The sequence below is a fragment of the Schistocerca cancellata genome, chromosome 1 (assembly GCF_023864275.1).
Source record: "Schistocerca cancellata isolate TAMUIC-IGC-003103 chromosome 1, iqSchCanc2.1, whole genome shotgun sequence".
Taxonomy (NCBI): domain Eukaryota; kingdom Metazoa; phylum Arthropoda; class Insecta; order Orthoptera; family Acrididae; genus Schistocerca; species Schistocerca cancellata.
Window position 1 is genome coordinate 320,396,072 of NC_064626.1, and position 18,427 is coordinate 320,414,498.

Here is an 18,427-nt window from a genome sequence, read left to right on the forward strand (position 1 = left end):
AAACCGTACCACAGCTACATGGAATTTTATACACACCTGGGGTAACTAAGGGGTGTCGTGCGTCTTTCGCCAATCTTAAACTTTCACTAATTTTCTTGGTAGGTCGAAAGATTGTCTCCACTTGAAACTTGGCCAAGTTTTTTAATGTGTTGCATGGGTGGCTGGGTCATACATATTTTTTGTAAATAATCAGCCAGTCACATTTCCCTGTGTAGTTCTTCTAGCTTCAAATATCAGTGTTAGAACAATTTTTAGCATTATCTTTAGGGATGCGAGATACACACACACACACACACACACACACACACACACACACACACACTCTCTCTTTCTCTCTCTCTCTCTCTCTCTCTCTCTCTCCTAACTTGCACACCTGCTACCTTCCTCTGAACCACTAACAACCTCTCCCCAACTCCTCCCACATCCCACTTCATTCCCTCACTACCCGCGCTACCTGAGACAACTTGTCATCCTATAGTCTATCTGTCAGTCCCTGCACAGCCAGCACAGTGTAGCTCTGTGTGTGTGTGTGTGTGTGTGTGTGTGTGTGTGTGTGTGTGAGAGAGAGAGAGAGAGAGAGAGAGAGAGAGAGAGAGAGAGAGAGAGAGAGAGAGAGGGGGGGGGGGAGGTTGGGAGGGAGGGAGGCAGGGAGGCTGGGAGGCTGGCTGCCTGGCTGGCTTGCTTGCTTGCTTTCGGGTCCTAAATTATGTGCATTCTACCAGAACTTTCCTTACCATATCTGTTGGTCTGTACAAGATCTGAAAACACTCTAGGGCACAGAATGTATAGAAAGCCTGTTAACACACAGGTTTTTATATGCCTCTTTGCATTGCCACCTAGCCCTAAAAGAAAGCAGTGCTCACCACTCTGTCTCTGTGTGCCTTCTGTATTAGTAATGAAAACAGTTGGGAATCAGAGTTGGATTTCTTAAAGAAGACAATGCAGGCAACAGGTGTGATGATTTGTTCATAAGTAGGGTTTCTGAACAAAATGTTGTTAATTACCCTGATAAGGAGGATGAGGATAAGCTGTTCAATCATTTTTTCTAGAGTTACTGACCGCATCAGTAGAATTCTATGTAAAAATGTTTTGCAGAGCACATTCTTCAATCATAAAAACAAAGAAAATTTTTTTCCAATGCAGTACAGAGGCATCTTATTACCTTGCACACTGTGAGAGTCTATGAAGCGACATGTGGCTGTGGCAGTTTTTATACAGGTGAAACTGGAAGAACAATAAAAGAATGTATTAAAGAGCATGAATGCCTCATGTGGTTAAAGCAAAGTATGAAATCTGTGCTAGTTGAACATATGGAGAACTGTGGCCAAGACAGTGATTTCAGCAACAAACATGTGCTGGCCAAAGAATATCCCACTTCTTCAAAAAAAGTGTGAGAAAACTCCATATTATAAGCAAAAGCAACACTTGTTTTTGACAGTGTTCACCTAACTGTGAATAGCAGAAGGTCAGGATGACATACCACAGCAGAGGGGTCAAAACACTAATTGTGCAGATTTAACTTAAGAGGAACATGTGTGGCTTAATTCCCTCCAATATCAAATTTTGATGCATCACTGTGATTTTCAAGCCAAATAATGAAGTAATTATTAACATACAGTGGAAATGTATAGTGAGAAAAAATACCACACGATTTGTTAATGCTAACACCAACAGCTTCTCCTGAAAGCAATCACAAAGTTTCACTTAATGTGATAATTTTGTAGGTAATGAGGTTTCAGAGGTGGGTTCTTTTTGAGCACATCATAATATCTGGCAGAGCTATGTTTCATCAAATTATAACTGTAATCATTTTTCCACCAATATGAGACTTTCAAAAGCGAATTTGAACATTGTGCCACCAACAAGTGATGGGCCTTTGCCTATTTTGTCTTACTGTGCTTGAGTGGTAAAAGCATTGTATGGAAAAATGCTTTTTACACATAAACAAAGTTCAAGAATATGTTCAAACATCTTTAGTTGTGTGTAGGTCCAAGTTCAAATTTACTTTTAATAGTATGTTTCAGATGAACAATATTTAAACTTAAAGCAATGTCATCTTTAACTGCCATAGGTAGTTGTTCTTAAAAGTACTATTTGTAGTACTCAGGCTTATTGCTTATGTAGTGTCACCATGTCATATAATTTCTTGAGGAAATACATTACTTGCCAGAAACATATTCTTTTCTGAAGTTTCTTTTTGATTTTCTTAACCAGTCTTTCCCATTCACACTTGTGTATGTTGGGTGCTGTCTTTGTGTCCTATTGCTAATAATATTGTTCTATAACAGTGCAAAATAAAATGGATTTACATTACATTAATTTGTGGGAATAAAACATAATGATAGTATTACCAGTGTTTGTTTTTGTGTACAATGTGCATGAAAAACTAATGTTTGTAGCCTAACAATGGATTATCTGGGGTGGAATAGCTTATTGTATGTTGTCATGTTTGTAGTCTGTTACTAATGCACTGTATATTAATTTTCAGTATACAGACAGGTCCAAATGCTGCGAATATCCACATAATAGCAGATCTCTATGCTGAAGTAATAGGAGCCTTGGCACAGTCTAGGTTTATGTCAGTGAGGAAGAGATTCATGGCTGAACTGAAGGAACTGAAGAGCAAAGAACCAAACCCAAATACTGCTCAGAGCATTATCTCTCTTCTGATGGGCATGAAGTTCTTCAGAGTAAAGGTATCGCATTTTCTGCAGTCCTGTGAATAATATGCAACAGAAATTCACTGTAATTACCAAAACATGTTTCAAACATCATTTTATGAGTTTCGAGGATTCCTTTGTAATGGCTCTCTCTTTTTTTAAATTCTTTATTTTTTTCATATGTGTAATGAGTGTTAATAAATCAATTATATTTCTTTTAAAAATTAGATGGTACCAATAGAAGAATTTGAAGCTTCATTCCAGTTCATGCAGGAATGTGCTCAATATTTTCTGGAGGTCAAAGACAAGGATATAAAACATGCTCTGGCTGGTCTCTTTGTTGAAATTTTAGTTCCAGTAGCAGCAGTAAGTATCTGTGAATGTTGTTATTGCCTTTGCTTAAGATAATAAGATGATAATTTTTGGCCGCACAGGGTAGCCACGCGGTTAGAGGCACCTTGTCATGGTTTGCGCGGCTCCTCCCGTTGGAGGTTCGAGTCCTCCCTCGGGCATGAGTGTGTATGTCATCCTTAGCATAAGTTAGTTAAAGTTAGGTTAAATAGTGTGTAAGCTGTTGACCTCAGCAGTTTGGTCCCATAAGACCTTACCACAAATTTACAATTTAATAATTTTTGTTGTGTATTTATTTTTATTATTACAATATCAGAGAAGGAAATTTGCTACTCACCATATAGCGGAGATGCTGAGCTGTGATAGTCACAACAAAAAGATTCACACAGTTATAGCTTTTAGCCATTAAGGCGCGCGCGCGCACACACACACACACACACACACACACACACACACACACACACACATGCAAACGCAACTTGTACACCCATCTGCAGTCTCAGAGAGCTGAAACCACACAGCACTAGTGCATGATGGGAGGGGCGACTGGGTGGGAGTAAGGAGGAGGCTGGGGCAGGGAGGGTGAGGGATAGTATGGTGGGAGTGGTTGACGATGCGGTGGTGAAATGACGGCTGTGTAGTGCTGGAATGGGAACAAGGAGGGGACTGGATGGGTGAAGACAGTGACTAATGAAGGTTGAGGCCAGGAGGGTTACGGGTACGTAGGATGTGTGCAATTCAGAAGAGCTGGTGTTGGTGGGAAGGATCCATATGGCACAGACTGTGATGCAGTCATTGAGATGAGGGATATCATGTTTCGCAGCGTGTTCAGTAACAGGGTGGTCCACTTGTTTTTTTGCCACAGTTTGTCAGTGGCCATTCATGCGGTCAGACAGCTTGTTGGTTGTCATGCCTACATAGAATGCAGCACAGTGGTTGAAGCTTAGCTTTTAAATCACATGACTGGTTTCACAGGTAGCCCTGCCTTTGATGGGATAGGTGATGTTTGTGACTGGACTGGAGTAGGTGGTGGTAGGAGGATGTATGGGACAGGTCTCACATCTAGGTCTATTACAGGGATATGAGCCATGAGTTAAGGGATTGGGAGCAGGGGTTGTGGAAGGATGGTCGAGTATATTGTGTAGATTAGGTGGACGGCGGAAACCTACACAAAACTGAATCTAATCTAATCTGACACAGCTGCAACATTTCTGCTACTATCAAAAATGAATTGCCTCTTGATACTCTTCCATATTTGTGGGCTGCACTATTTTTATTTGGTTTCTCTAGCAGCATGCTGTGGTACTGTGGCATGGGAATTTTAATGTGTACCAGGACTTGAAGACATACACATACAAACAAACAAATGATTAATTATGTGACCTTTTTTATGAAACAATTAAGACTTTATGGCTACCCTTCATATTCACTTTGAGAAGTGATGACTACAATATCTTCTAGTTAGTTATTCATTTTCTTTGTGAGAAACGATGACACTGAATATTTGCTTTGACAATTTCATTGAAGCTGATGCCTCATTCTATATCCTGTTTCATCACTGTAACCAACGATCAAGTCACCTCCACAGATCCTCCACCACACCAGCTATCCTTTGGAAATGTGTCAGTAATGTCAGTGTGATTACTGAACCCATAGAGTGGTCTGCCATAACTTGTCTGTAACTCTTTGTCACTGTAATTCCAGAATTTGACTGGAGGTCTCCCCACATTTCACTGGTTTTGTCATCTGTGACATGAGAGACAGTGAGGGTGTTATATTCCAGTTAATCATCTTGAGGTAGTTGAGGATTATGCATCTTTTGTAGGGTCAAAGGTGACACACAGTTTCAGTGCTGCAATCATCCTCTTTCCCAAACATGGCATTTGCTTCTTGTAATTTCCATGGAAACTATTACATTTATGTTACCTTGTTAACAAGGCACATTTTTTGAGACACTTAATTTGTTTTTAACTAGGGTACAATGATGCAGTAGACTTTGTTTTGGTAGAGGTAGCAAGTTGATTAATGGCCCAGTTCTGTGGCTGTCAATAAAAAGTCCTTATAGGGTCCGTTTTTATAACCAGTTATTACTCTTAAACCAAGGAGTGATATGGACTTGTTTTCTTAATGAAAAGCTCAGTCTTTTTCAGAATTTTTCTCTTTCAGATAACTATATGATTTCATTTGACTTACTGCCTGCAAATATTTATTACCCTTAAATTTGTCATCAGTATACACATTTAACTTATGTAACTGTACCTTTATGACATGCTTGTCTATATAATTTTTAGTTGTATGTAACACCTAAAAATTTAAAATCTTCAAATGAATATCTATTTCTTGCTATATTGTTATATAGTGAAAATTAATTTGTGATCCATCTTATAGATTTAAACTTTCAAGGGATTCAACATAATTCTACAGAGTAAATAAGCTTGATTGAAAATTATTTTTATGTTTCAGTATTGTTTCAAACTAGCCAAACATATACATTTTCATTTTGGCAGCACATTTCCTGTAATTAGCCAGGAGAATTAATAATTGCTTCATAAGTGTGATTATTATTATTTTTTTTTTTGAGGGGGAGGGGGGTTGCATAATCAACAAAAGGATTTAGCAGTTAATAATTCAGTGTTATTTGGGAATAATAAAATGTTGAAAGTTCACATCTAAAAGCAAAACAGAAAAAATACACGAAAGGATGAAGGTGGGGCATTGGTAGTTCTGTTTAATTTTGTTGTAAGTGTTCATTGTAATGGAAATTTTAATACCTCAGTCTGCTGTATGTAATGTCCATACATGTTCATTTTGTCATACAAGAAAATAACAATTTTGCTATCCTGGCCCTTCTTACGTTTGCATAGAGGTGTGGTGTAGCTGGATAAAGACCGTTGCATGCATTATAGTTTCAACTGTATGCATCACCATGTTTTCTAATCCCATCCACCCACCTTGTGTTATGTCATCACCTCAGTATTTTCTTATCTCATTGGATCTTATACAGAATTTCATTGGTCCATCTGTCAGCCATTTACCTGGATCATGTCCTATCTGTATCCTTTTAATTTTCACTGCAATTGTAATTACATCTCCCATGAGAATTTCTTCCCGGATCCATTTACTGTTTCTGATATGAATCTATCAGTTACACTCTGAACAAAACTTATTTTTTGAAAGATTTTAACATTAAGAGTTCATGTCTGAGTAGTGTAAGGCAGTACTAGTAATACACATTGATTATGCATTTGCCACGTCAGACACAAGCTTAGTTTTGAAGACCCTATTTAGTAAGCTCAAAGCAAATGATATGTTATGATATCTCAGAGTGAGAAATTCATTTTGATACGACATGCTTAAGCCATTTGTCATCATTGTTGTTCAACAGTCTGCAAGCTTAAAATGCGTGACATAAATGAATAGCTTCAGTTGTGTTTCAGATGATAATTATAATTATTTAATTTAGGGAGTGTGTTTGCACGTAGGAAGCGGCAAGTTATCTTAACCTGTGAAACTTTTGTAAAAACAGTATTAACTGAATTTCATAAACAGCTCCTTTTTACAACTTCTACTGCCCTTTCCCTTTTTCATCACAAAATTGTACAAACAGATATGTCTCCACAGCACATAACTGTATTAGACACATCTCTTACACATAGATTCTAAGAAAGCTGCTATTCTCTTTTCCATTAGTCCCTATCTGACTTTTCATTTGCTCTTCCCATCAGTGTCCTTTCCTTCTTTGTGTCAGCAAAGATGTTTTCCACACAATGGTTTGGCTGTTGGGCAACTTAACGTAAACAAGATGTTAATTCTGGTATTTATGATATCGCTAAATTTAGTGTACGATGTTCTTTTTTCTGTATGAATGTGCTTTGTTACCTTTTCAACATTTTTCTAATATTCACATATTGTTTTAATTTTTTCAGACTGTAAAAAATGAAGTCAATGTTCCATGCCTGAAGAATTTTGTTGAAATGCTTTATTCCCAGACTCTTGACATGTGCACAAAATCAAAACACCGTTTAGCTATTTTCCCATTGGTTACATGTTTGCTGTGTGTCAGTCAGAAGATATTTTTTCTTCAAAACTGGCATTATTTTTTAGCCATGTGCCTGTCTCATTTGAAAAATCGTGATCCCAAGATGTGTAGAGTTGCCCTTGGTAAGTTTACAAATATTATGAGGCTAACCTGTTCCATTACTTTTTGTAGCATTCATGATAATTATTGTTGTATAGATACTGGATTAAGTTAGTTAATTAAGTCATGCTTGTTTGTAACAATTTAACATACCCATCAGAGATGGTCACAGTTACTCCCAAGTTTGTATTTGTAAGTCATTTGTGTTGCTGTATCACATGTGTTATGGACTGACTTTACCGAAGATAGTAGTCGATAATAGCTCCATTCAATAACTTTTAGAAACTGTATATCATGTCATACAAGACAGCAAAGTATTGTGGACTGTTGCACTCTAGAATCCCAGAAGCCTGGTGCATATGCCAGCAATCACAAAAGTTCTTATTAATTAATGTCTTGCGTCATTTCTTGTGAACTAGTTGGCCATGGAACAAGATCATTATGTCAAATCCTTCACTGCTCAAGCTGTACTCCAAAATGGTCCCCAACATTCTATGCAAAGGGTATTGAGACCTATCATCTAGAAACACTATCATCCTTAGATAAGTTGACTAATCTTCAATGCCATATAATAAAGAAAGTGTGTTCAGTTTCTTGTCAAATATGATAATGTACCAACGAACTATTGAAGATTGCATCTTAACATGGTTAAAACAACTCGGATTTCAACACTGAACAAACTTTGAAAGTTCTTAGAGTTCGAAACCACTTTGTAGAGTAGGAGAGGAAAATAAAACAGAGTGTATGAAACTATTTTGAGTTTTGACACTTTTAATTTTGACATGACATTGCACGATGTACAGATACAGGGTGTTTCAAAAATGACCAGTATATTTGAAACAGCAATAAAAACTAAACGAGCAGCGATAGAAATACATCGTTTGTTGCAATATGCTTGGGACAACAGTACATTTTCAGGCGGACAAACTTTCGAAATTACAGTAGTTACAATTTTCAACAACAGATGGCGCTGCAAGTGATGTGAACGATATAGAAGACAACGCAGTCTGTGGGTGCGCCATTCTGTACGTCGTCTTTCTGCTGTAAGCGTGTGCTGTTCACAACGTGCAAGTGTGCTGTAGACAACATGGTTTATTCCTTAGAACAGAGGATTTTTCTGGTGTTGGAATTCCACCGCCTAGAACACAGTGTTGTTGCAACAAGACAAAGTTTTCAACGGAGGTTTAATGTAACCAAAGGACCGAAAAGCGATACAATAAAGGATCTGTTTGAAAAATTTCAACGGACTGGGAACGTGACGGATGAACGTGCTGGAAAGGTAGGGCGACCGCGTACGGCAACCACAGAGGGCAACGCGCAGCTAGTGCAGCAGGTGATCCAACGGCGGCCTCGGGTTTCCGTTCGCCGTGTTGCAGCTGTGGTCCAAATGATGCCAATGTCCACGTATTGTCTCATGTGCCAGAGTTTACACCTCTATCCATACAAAATTCAAACGCGGCAACCCCTCAGCGCCGCTACCATTGCTGCACGAGAGACATTCGCTAACGATATAGTGCATAGGATTGATGACGGCGATATGCATGTGGGCAGCATTTGGTTTACTGACGAAGCTTATTTTTACCTGGACGGCTTCGTCAATAAACAGAACTGGCGCATATGGGGAACCGAAAAGCCCCATGTTGCTGTCCCATCGTCCCTGCATCCTCAAAAAGTACTGGTCTGGGCCGCCATTTCTTCCAAAGGAATCATTGGCCCATTTTTCAGATCCGAAACGATTACTGCATCATGCTATCTGGACATTCTTCGTGAATTTGTGGTGGTACAAACTGTCTTAGACGACACTGCGAACACCTCGTGGTTTATGCAAGATGGTGCTCGGCCACATCGCACGGCCGACGTCTTTAATTTCCTGAATGAATATTTCGATGATCGTGTGATTGCTTTGGGCTATCCGAAACATACAGGAGGCGGCATGGATTGGCCTCCCTATTCGCCAGACATGAACCCCTGTGACTTCTTTCTGTGGGGACACTTGAAAGACCAGGTGTACCGCCAGAATCCAGAAACAATTGAACAGCTGAAGCAGTACATCTCATCTGCATGTGAAGCCATTCCGCCAGACACGTTGTCAAAGGTTTCGGGTAATTTCATTCAGAGACTACGCCATATTATTGCTACGCATGGTGGATATGTGGAAAATATCCTACTATAGAGTTTCCCAGACCACAGCGCCATCTGTTGTTGAAAATTGTAACTACTGTAATTTCGAAAGTTTGTCTGCCTGAAAATGTACTGTTGTCCCAAGCATATTGCAACAAACGGTGTATTTCTATCGCTGCTCGTTTAGTTTGTATTGCCGTTTCAAATATACCGGTCATTTTTGAAACACCCTGTAGTTTCCATTTTTGTGCAGTAATGGTATCTGTGAATGAATGTTGTTGAGAAAATGAAACTGGCCATCTACTGTGCAGAAAATGAATAACTTGTCAAACTTAAGTCAGTTATGACCATATTCCACAAAAATAGAAGAAGGTGTGAAAAACCAAGGAAATTTAGAAATGTATTAAGCAACAGCCTCCCTACTGCATTGTTGCAAAGCATATTCTGTTACAGTGTAATGTTTGTTAATACTATGAATTCATTTGCTGTGTGCTTTCATTTTTGTAGAATGGTTTATGATGATCATATCAGTGTGAAAAATTGTATGTAAAATTCATTTAACTTATGTGAATGAATGATATTAGCACTTTATGAGGTTGAGAAACTGTTTGAGAGAACTAGTAAGTGTTGTAATAGGGATCTCCAGGGGACTAGGCTGTGACCTATTGCACATTTCAGACTTTTTATTGTTCTGTTATTGATCAGTTTCTATATTTTGTTTGTTGAAGGAACTGGAGGTCTCAGAAGTGAGCTTTCATTTATGTGTAATAAGCAGAAAATCTCTTTTCAGTTAATTTTTTTCTCATTTTTTTTTTCATGCGAACAGTTCTTCCAACCCTTCCACTTGCCTTTTTCTCGTCTGTGCATGGTGACATGACGTAAAACTAACAATGAAGGATGTAAAGGAACAGAATGTTTGTTTCAGAATCACTGTACCGTCTACTATGGGTGTACATGATTAGAATAAAATGTGAAAGCAACTCAGCCACACAGTCCCGTCTTCAGAGTATAGTTAATTCTCTGTTTCCAAAGGGATCAAAAGCTGTTGTTCCACGAGACACTCCACTAAATATATTTGTAAAAATTATACAGTTCATAGCACAGGTAAAAAGCAGAAAATTAAGAATTATTACTTATAGTTTCCATATGTTTTTATACTTTTCAATTAATTTTGTTGGCTTATTTCTACTATTTAAGGAACGTTTGGATTTTGCAATGAGGGAAATAGTCTTTGACTTACTCTCAGTTGGCAGACCAATCAAAATTATTTTGACACCAGAAAGAATGAGTATTGGCCTTAGAGCATTCTTGGTTGTTGCGGACAGCTTAGAACAAAAAGAAGGTGAACCACCAATGCCCCGTACTATGGGAGTCCTACCATCTGGAAACACACTTCGTGTCAAAAAAACATATCTGAACAAGGTAATGTGCCTCTTTTTATCTCAGTGAATATTAAATCTTAAGAATCTTAAGAAAGTAAAGTCATATTCTTCAACTGCTGAGATTGCTTTCGTTCTGTTTATGACTAAAATTAATAATCTGCTTCATTTGTGGAAAACTGTTTACCCTGTAATTTGTATTTTAACCCATACTTTGATGTAATGATAGTAATTATGCTGTTTCTCCACATTACAGATGCTAACTGAGGATACTGCTCGAACAATAGGAATGTCTTCTTATTTTCCACATGTTCGACGAGTCTTTGTTGATATTCTACGTGCTCTTGATGTTCATTACGGTCGTCCGTTAATGATGACAAGTACTCAGAATGTGAATAAGGTAAATGTATTAATATAATTTTTTTTGTATTTGGGGAGAGACAACATATAATGTTTATTTTAAGGGAGTACTGTAATCATTGACTGTTGTTAAAATAAAAATAAGTTTGTAAGTTACATCACAAATCTATCTCCTCAAGTAGGTAAACCTATTAATGTTCACTGTCAGAGTCTTCAGATGCCCGTAAATGTTACAATAGTGTGTATGTACATGCATGAAAGATATTGTATGTCCAAGAGTAAAATGCTCATTTTGTAGTAAAAGAGAGCAAAAGTTATAGTGTGACTTTTCTTTGTAGGATCAAGTACCATGAAGCTGTTTTCCAGCTACAGTGTGGGAAAGGGGAGTGGTATCCTTCAGAACTTTGTCCTAGGTATCAGATCCATGGTAGTCACATTATACAGGAAGCTAGGCTAACTTTATCAACACCGGAGTCATTGGAAAGAAGTATTAACTTAGTTACATAAGGATAGAGTAAGGAACCAGTTGTTATCAATTTTTAAGAATCATCCCCTTGTTTGCACAGAGTTTTATGAAAATCATGTGAAACCTAAACTAGGGTGGCCTTACCTCAACTTTGAATATGGATCTACAACTTAACCATTGCTACCTGACTCTGTCACACCATACAGAACACATGAGTTACAAGATGACATGAACATTAAAGAGATATCATAGCAAATATGTTTCATTTCAGGGGTTTCAGTGGTAAACAAAACATGCAGTTAATTTATTTAAATTAAGATTCAGATGTTATTTGTGTATTACAAGTGATCCAGCATAAGTGCAGCAAATAAACAGCACAGTTTATAAACTAGAAAAATACTTGTGTGTGCTACTGCATTGTCCCAATACCAAAGAAATTAAGGAAATTAAGACAGAAGGGGTACAGGGTACTCTCCTTTGCTGATTTTTTTTATTGATTAGCTTCCTTCTGTATTGCAACTTCAAGACAGATGCTGTTGTCTTTCCTCACAATCTTGAAGATTTTGAAAGAGACATGAAAGTATCTGAAGTTTAATATGAGTTGGAACTGGTGTTCTTAAATGTCACCAAATGGCTAAATTGTTTTTATGATTAAATCTGTTAGAAATGCCAAATTGAAAGGTTGAACTTAATCTTGTAATTATTGGTAGCCACCTCCTTTTTCCTTTAGAAACACTATAGAGGGTGTTACAAAAAGGTACGGCCAAACTTTCAGGAAACATTCCTCACACACAAATAAAGAAAAGATGTTATATGGACATGTGTCCGGAAATGCTTAATTTCCATGTTAGAGCTCATTTTAGTTTCGTCAGTATGTACTGTACTTCCTCGATTCACCGCCAGTTGGCCCAATTGAAGGAAGATAATGTTGACTTCGGTGCTTGTGTTGACATGCGACTCATTGCTCTACAGTACTAGCATCAAGCACATCAGTACGTAGCATCAACAGGTTAGTGTTCATCACGAACGTGGTTTTGCAGTCAATGCAATGTTTACAAATGCGGAGTTGGCAGATGTCCATTTGATGAATGGATTAGCACAGGGCAATAGCCGTGGTGTGGTACATTTGTATCGAGACAGATTTACAGAACGAAGGTGTCCCGACAGGAAGACTTTCGAAGCAATTGATCCACGTCTTAGGGAGCACGGAACATTCCAGCCTATGACTCGCGACTGGGGAAGACCTAGAATGATGAGGACACCTGCAATGGACGAGGCAATTCTTCGTGCAGTTGACGATAACCCTAATGTCAGCATCAGAGAAGTTGCTGCTGTACAGGGTAACGTTGACCACGTCACTGTATGGAGAGTGCTACAGGAGAACCAGTTGTTTCCGTACCATATACAGCGTGTGCAGGCACTATCAGCAGCTGATTGGCCTCCACGGGTACACTTCTGTGAATGGTTCATCCAACAATGTGTCAATCCTCATTTCAGTGCAAATGTTCTCTTTACAGATGAGGCTTCATTCCAATGTGATCAAATTGTAAATTTTCACAATCAACATGTGTGGGCTGACGAGAATCCGCACGCAATTGTGCAATCACATCATCAACACAGATTTTCTGTGAACGTTTGGGCAGGCATTGTTGGTGATGTCTTGATTGGGCCCGATGTTCTTCCACCTACACTCAATGGAGCACGTTATCATGATTTCATATGGGATACGCTACCTGTGCTGCTAGACGGAGGGTGGATGCATGTATCCTCGCTAACAGAGGACATTTTGAACATTTCATGTATGATGGAGCTCCTGCACATTTCAGTCGAAGTGTTCGTACGCTTTTCAACAACAGATTCGGTGACCGATGGATTGGTAGAGGTGGACCAATTCCATGGTCTCCACCCTCTCCTGACCTCAACCCCCTTGACTTTCATTTATGGGGGCATTTGAAAGCTCTTGTCTACGCAACCCCGGTACCAAATATAGAGACTCTTCGTGCTCGTATTGTGGACAGCTGTGATACAATACGCCATTCTCCAGGGCTGCATCAGTGCATCAGGGATTCCATGCGACGGAGGGTGGATGCATGTATCCTCGCTAACAGAGGACATTTTGAACATTTCCTGTAACAAAATGTTTGAAGTCACACTGGCACGTTCTGTTGCTGTGTGTTTCCATTCCATGATTAATGTGATTTGAAGAGAAGTAATAAAATGAGCTCTGACATGGAAAGTAAGCGTTTCTGGACACATGTCCACATAACATATTTTCTTTCTTTGTGTGTGAGGAATGTTTCCTGAAAGTTTGGCTGTACCTTTTTGTAACACCCTGTAGTATTGGTCAGTAACTTTGACACCTTTTCAAAAAATTTCTTTTGTGGAACCACCCTACATTTCGTCATACGTCATTCATCACTACTACAATTTTTGGAAATGATCATTTCAGATAGTATACTGTGAGTTAACTCTTGATATTGTGTGATGCTGCTTGACATATCAAGGGAGACCTTTCTTTAGGAATTGCATATATGACTTCATGGTGTTTGTATAAACCTCATCAACTATCCATTTGTTCCATCTTTTATGTGTCTGTTAGATGAACTGCTATTGACTTTGGTGACTATCAACCAGAACCAAACAAGGTAGCACAACAGATAGTACATTGAGATCATATTTAGGAGTAATGGGGTTTAAATCTCCATCATCCTATCCAAATGTAAGTTTTCTGTGGTTTTTTCAAAATCATTTGACAATAATTCCTTTGATAAAGGTGCATCAGATTTCACTGCTCATCCTTGTTGTATCTGAACTTGGGATCTGTCTCTAATGAGCTAGCTGTCAATTGGTCATTAAATCCTTCTTTTCCTTATTTCCTTTTAGAAACCAAACACCAAAGTCTGGAAGTGGCTTTGTTGGGATTGGGGGCAGAAGTGTTGTATGTAATGGGGCTAGGACTGTGCTGCTGTCAGGTGTAGTAAATGACCCTCTTGACAACTTCCATCAGTGCAAATATAAGCAAAGGAGGAGAAAATTAGTTAAAGTATGTACATGTGCTGTGCTGTCTTCTGACATAAAGGATTAAGGCTATTAACAATGGGGAAAAAAGAACCATCCCATTGCATTCAGAAGATTATATGTTCAAGAAATAGAAGAAACAGGTACAGCTGAATTAAAAAGTGGGATAAAATACATCTTTCATTAGATTTGTTTATGGTGTTACCTTGAGTTGAAAGATACTGGAACTGCAGACAAAGAACTTTACATCACTGTGAGTTGTACATAACGTCACAACACCTCTGTGGTATTTTGCAGCTCTTGCACCAGATGACTAATGTGCATCTGCTATGAAAGAGAGAGGTAACAATAGAATGATGGATAGAGCTGAAAAGAAAGAAGAAAGGGCTACAAGGTGACAAATTTCTGGCTTCAGGGCAACAGAATCCTTCAAGATGTATGGAAAACACTTAAAATGGCTGCTGTCAGGAGACTTGTTTAGGTGGAATATAACTAAATTGCTGCCAAAATTGTTGTTGGCCTTCCAGACATTTATCAGTGTGTGATGGAAAGATGGATAGGACTCTTTATGATAGGTGTGATTCTAGCTCATAGAGAACAGTAACAAACAGATACGTCAAGTATATTTTGTAGGTAGATAGCATAGTAAAAACTTAATAGACAACAAAAGAAAATTTTATTAGAGCATCAAATAAAATGTAACAATATTACATCAATGTGAGCTGTAAATGGAATTTGTGTGCCTTCTACAGGAACCTGATGAGATGATCACAGGAGAACGCAAACCTCGCATTGATCTATTTAGAACATGCGTGGCAGCAGTTCCCCGCTTGATTCCAGATGGCATGACAGGTGGTGAACTTGTTGATTTGTTGTCAAGACTTACCGTGCATATGGATGAAGAGCTCCGAGGTCTAGCATACCAGAGCCTCCAGACTTTGGTATTAGCTTTTTCAGACTGGAGACAAGATGTGATATACGGTCTGTTATTGAATATGCTCTTTTATTATTTTGTTTTTTATTATGTGAAAGAAAATAAAGCTTGTTTCCACATCCTATTATATAGCTTTGCTAACTAAAAATGTCATTAAACAATTATTAAGAAAGATGTGTGTGTGTGTGTGTGTGTGTGTGTGTGTGTAATTTTAATTTACATTCTTATTTTTGCATGCCCTTATAAAGGTGCTATCCATGTCAGGTGCCACTGGTGTAATGTTACACGTGCACGACATACCTGGTGATGGTGGTTGGTGATTGGGCTGCCCTAGTAGTCAGCACAATGTTTCGGTGTCAGTATGCAGTGTGCTTGCTATAGTGGTCTGACTTATGTCCGCTGTGGGTGGTCGGTGTAATAACCAGCAGGTTACTATATTCTTTCTTCCCTGTAAGGGGGAAGACCAGCCATTGCCATTGATGACATTGCTACTGAAAAAGACATTCATGATGTCTGTTGTGGTGCTGGGGGCAGTGCGATAATTTCCCTGCCTGACAAAACTGGTGCATGCAGTTGAAAGTGAGTGGGATGAGGGCATCCCCACCACCCGTGGTCCCCGTGGCAACTGATGGATATAGCCGGCAACGGGGGCAGGAGCCATCTGGATTATTGGAGTCCTCACTGAGGGGTGCCAGCATGGACAGTGATGATGGTAGAGTGGAGAGGAGCAGCTCTGGCAACAGAAACCCAATTTCCATTCCCACTGATGGTGACATTTACTCAGCTCAGTGGGAGGTGCTTTCACTGGCTATGGGAAGCAAACCTGCTCTCAGTGCTGATGAAACCCTGATCATCGTGATAGGCAGATATGGCCAGGCCTGCCCAACCCCCAGAGTGGCCAAGGCCAACAAAGAATGAAGCGTTAGGCCTGTGACCTGAGGAGGGGACCCTGCACCCATTCTGGTGTGCAGCTGGTTTTGGTGGTGTGCCACAAGTCAGTCTTTGGTGCAAATCATGAAGAGGCTGGCTGTAGACAAGAGAGAGAATCCAGTGAGGAGGCTGTCCAAATGCCCTGGCCCAGTCTGGTGTACTGGACAGGAATGTCAACAAAGCTGGTGCCGCTGGGGGACGCTGCCCAGCATCAAGAGGTAGAGTAGTGTCTGCAGCTGGTTGCTGTGCAGAAACTTGGCAGGGATCGTGATCCCCAATGGCGTTATTCTGTAAGAGCTTTAAAAAAAGTGAGAGACTATTTGGCCAGGAAATCTTCTACATACTTGGCTTAAACATTTGGAGAAGGCATTTCACCTCGCCATTGTGAATGGAAGGCAGATGCTATGATGTTGCAAATGCCATTCTGTGTACAGAAGTCCTTGAAAGATTGTCTCACAAACTGATGACCATTGTCCGAAATCAGGGTGTAAGATAAGCCTCTATGGAGAATATCTTCGACAGGGCCTTCACAGTCACCTCCATTGTTGCAGATGGGAAACAAACAACATAAGGAAAAAGAGAAAAAGCACCAATTGCCAATAACCAGAAGTGTCAAAAAAGGACCAGTAAATCAATGTATACCCTTTCCCAAGGCTGTCTAGGAGCTGGCCATGGCAAAAAAAGAAACAGTTCACGGCACTGCCTGCTGACCCAAACATCTCCCAATTGATGGCCTTCCTAAACACAAGGTGGCATGCCAAAAGTTTTGTGTGAGAGGTTCCCCAGTGACCATGATGTAGTAAGCAGAGAACTTCCTGCCACAGAACTGCTGGAACCACGATACAGGAAGTGAACCATCTGAAAGGGAGAGGTGGTGGTGCAGCGCATAAAAATATCAATGTGGTTCCGATGTCTGGCCCAACGGACAGTTCGGCCATCCATGTTGTATCATGTCTATGACCTGCTGGAGCACCGGATCTACCACCACAACAGAGGCAGTACAGGAATTTTTTATGGGCAAGCCATCTGCCATGTGCCTCACCTCCATATCTACTTGAAAACAGAGCAGTGCCTCATGGTCAAATGAGTGCTTAGGGACCTTGGAGAGCTAAGACAGAGCATCTATTATCACATATTGTGGCATGGAATGAAAATGAATCTCATAATTGTGCTAGGACACAAACAGAGGCCAACCCTGAAGATGATGAGTGGTTTTGTTCTGCAAGGATACTGACAAATGAAACAGGGAAACCAAGGCCCTATGGTCAGTAATTAAAAAAACTTTGCACCATACAAGAATACACCTGAGAATAATGTTGCAGAACCAAGTTAATTTTTTCAGCAAAAGGCAGTAGGCTGTTCAGAGTCATCTAAATGATGATAGGCAAGGACTGCCCCCACCCTGTACTGGGATGCGTCCATGGCCAGGACAAGATGCTTCCTGGGTTGAAATGTTGCAAGACATGGCACAGAACAGGTACTATCCTTAAGCTACACAAACACACACTCACAGGCTGCAGACCAATCAAAAGGAGCAAGAGTGACTGCTCTCAGAATAAACTTGTAATAGGGCACCACTTTGCCAGAATGTCTGACGTTCTCATTGATTAGGCAGACAGGACAAAGCTGCAATGATGGCAACATGTTGTTCCATGAGGTGCATGCCCTGCCATGAAATTTCATCACCCAAATAAACACAGGAAGGCTGAAGAAATGAGATTACAGTTGAGGCCTGTGGTCTGTAGAACAGTAAACAAAAAACAATTATGTACGTGATCCTCCTTGGTAGCACCTGTCGCAATAGTATCATGAAGACAGTTGATCCAAAGATGGACAACCTTTGTAACAAGTTCTCAAAAAAACGTTGAAAAATGGAAGGCGCACCAGCGAACACCAGCTGTTGATACTGATAGAAGCCAAAAGGCATATTAATGACAAGCAACTGTTTTAATGCTTGGTCCAATGGAATCTGAAGGTAGGCTTCGAGCAACTCAATTTTTAAAAAGAATGACCCTCAACCAATATTATGAGCAATTCCTCCGGTTAGGCAGGGGGTGAGTGCCTATGAGC

The 18,427-nt window shown here is 39.7% G+C and overlaps 1 protein-coding gene across 2 annotated transcripts in view; it reads left to right on the plus strand.

Moving 5' to 3' along the window:
* The window catches only part of LOC126173067 (protein furry), a 1,238,628-nt gene that overhangs the window by 60,701 nt on the left and 1,159,500 nt on the right, over positions 1–18,427 (plus strand). For both annotated transcript variants that reach the window (XM_049920928.1, XM_049920929.1), the window contains 7 exons: positions 2,489–2,696; positions 2,889–3,026; positions 6,938–7,172; positions 10,196–10,374; positions 10,468–10,692; positions 10,906–11,049; positions 15,246–15,474. In XM_049920928.1, coding sequence (XP_049776885.1) covers positions 2,489–2,696; positions 2,889–3,026; positions 6,938–7,172; positions 10,196–10,374; positions 10,468–10,692; positions 10,906–11,049; positions 15,246–15,474 — 1,358 coding nt within the window. The remainder of the gene's footprint in view (positions 1–2,488; positions 2,697–2,888; positions 3,027–6,937; positions 7,173–10,195; positions 10,375–10,467; positions 10,693–10,905; positions 11,050–15,245; positions 15,475–18,427) is intronic.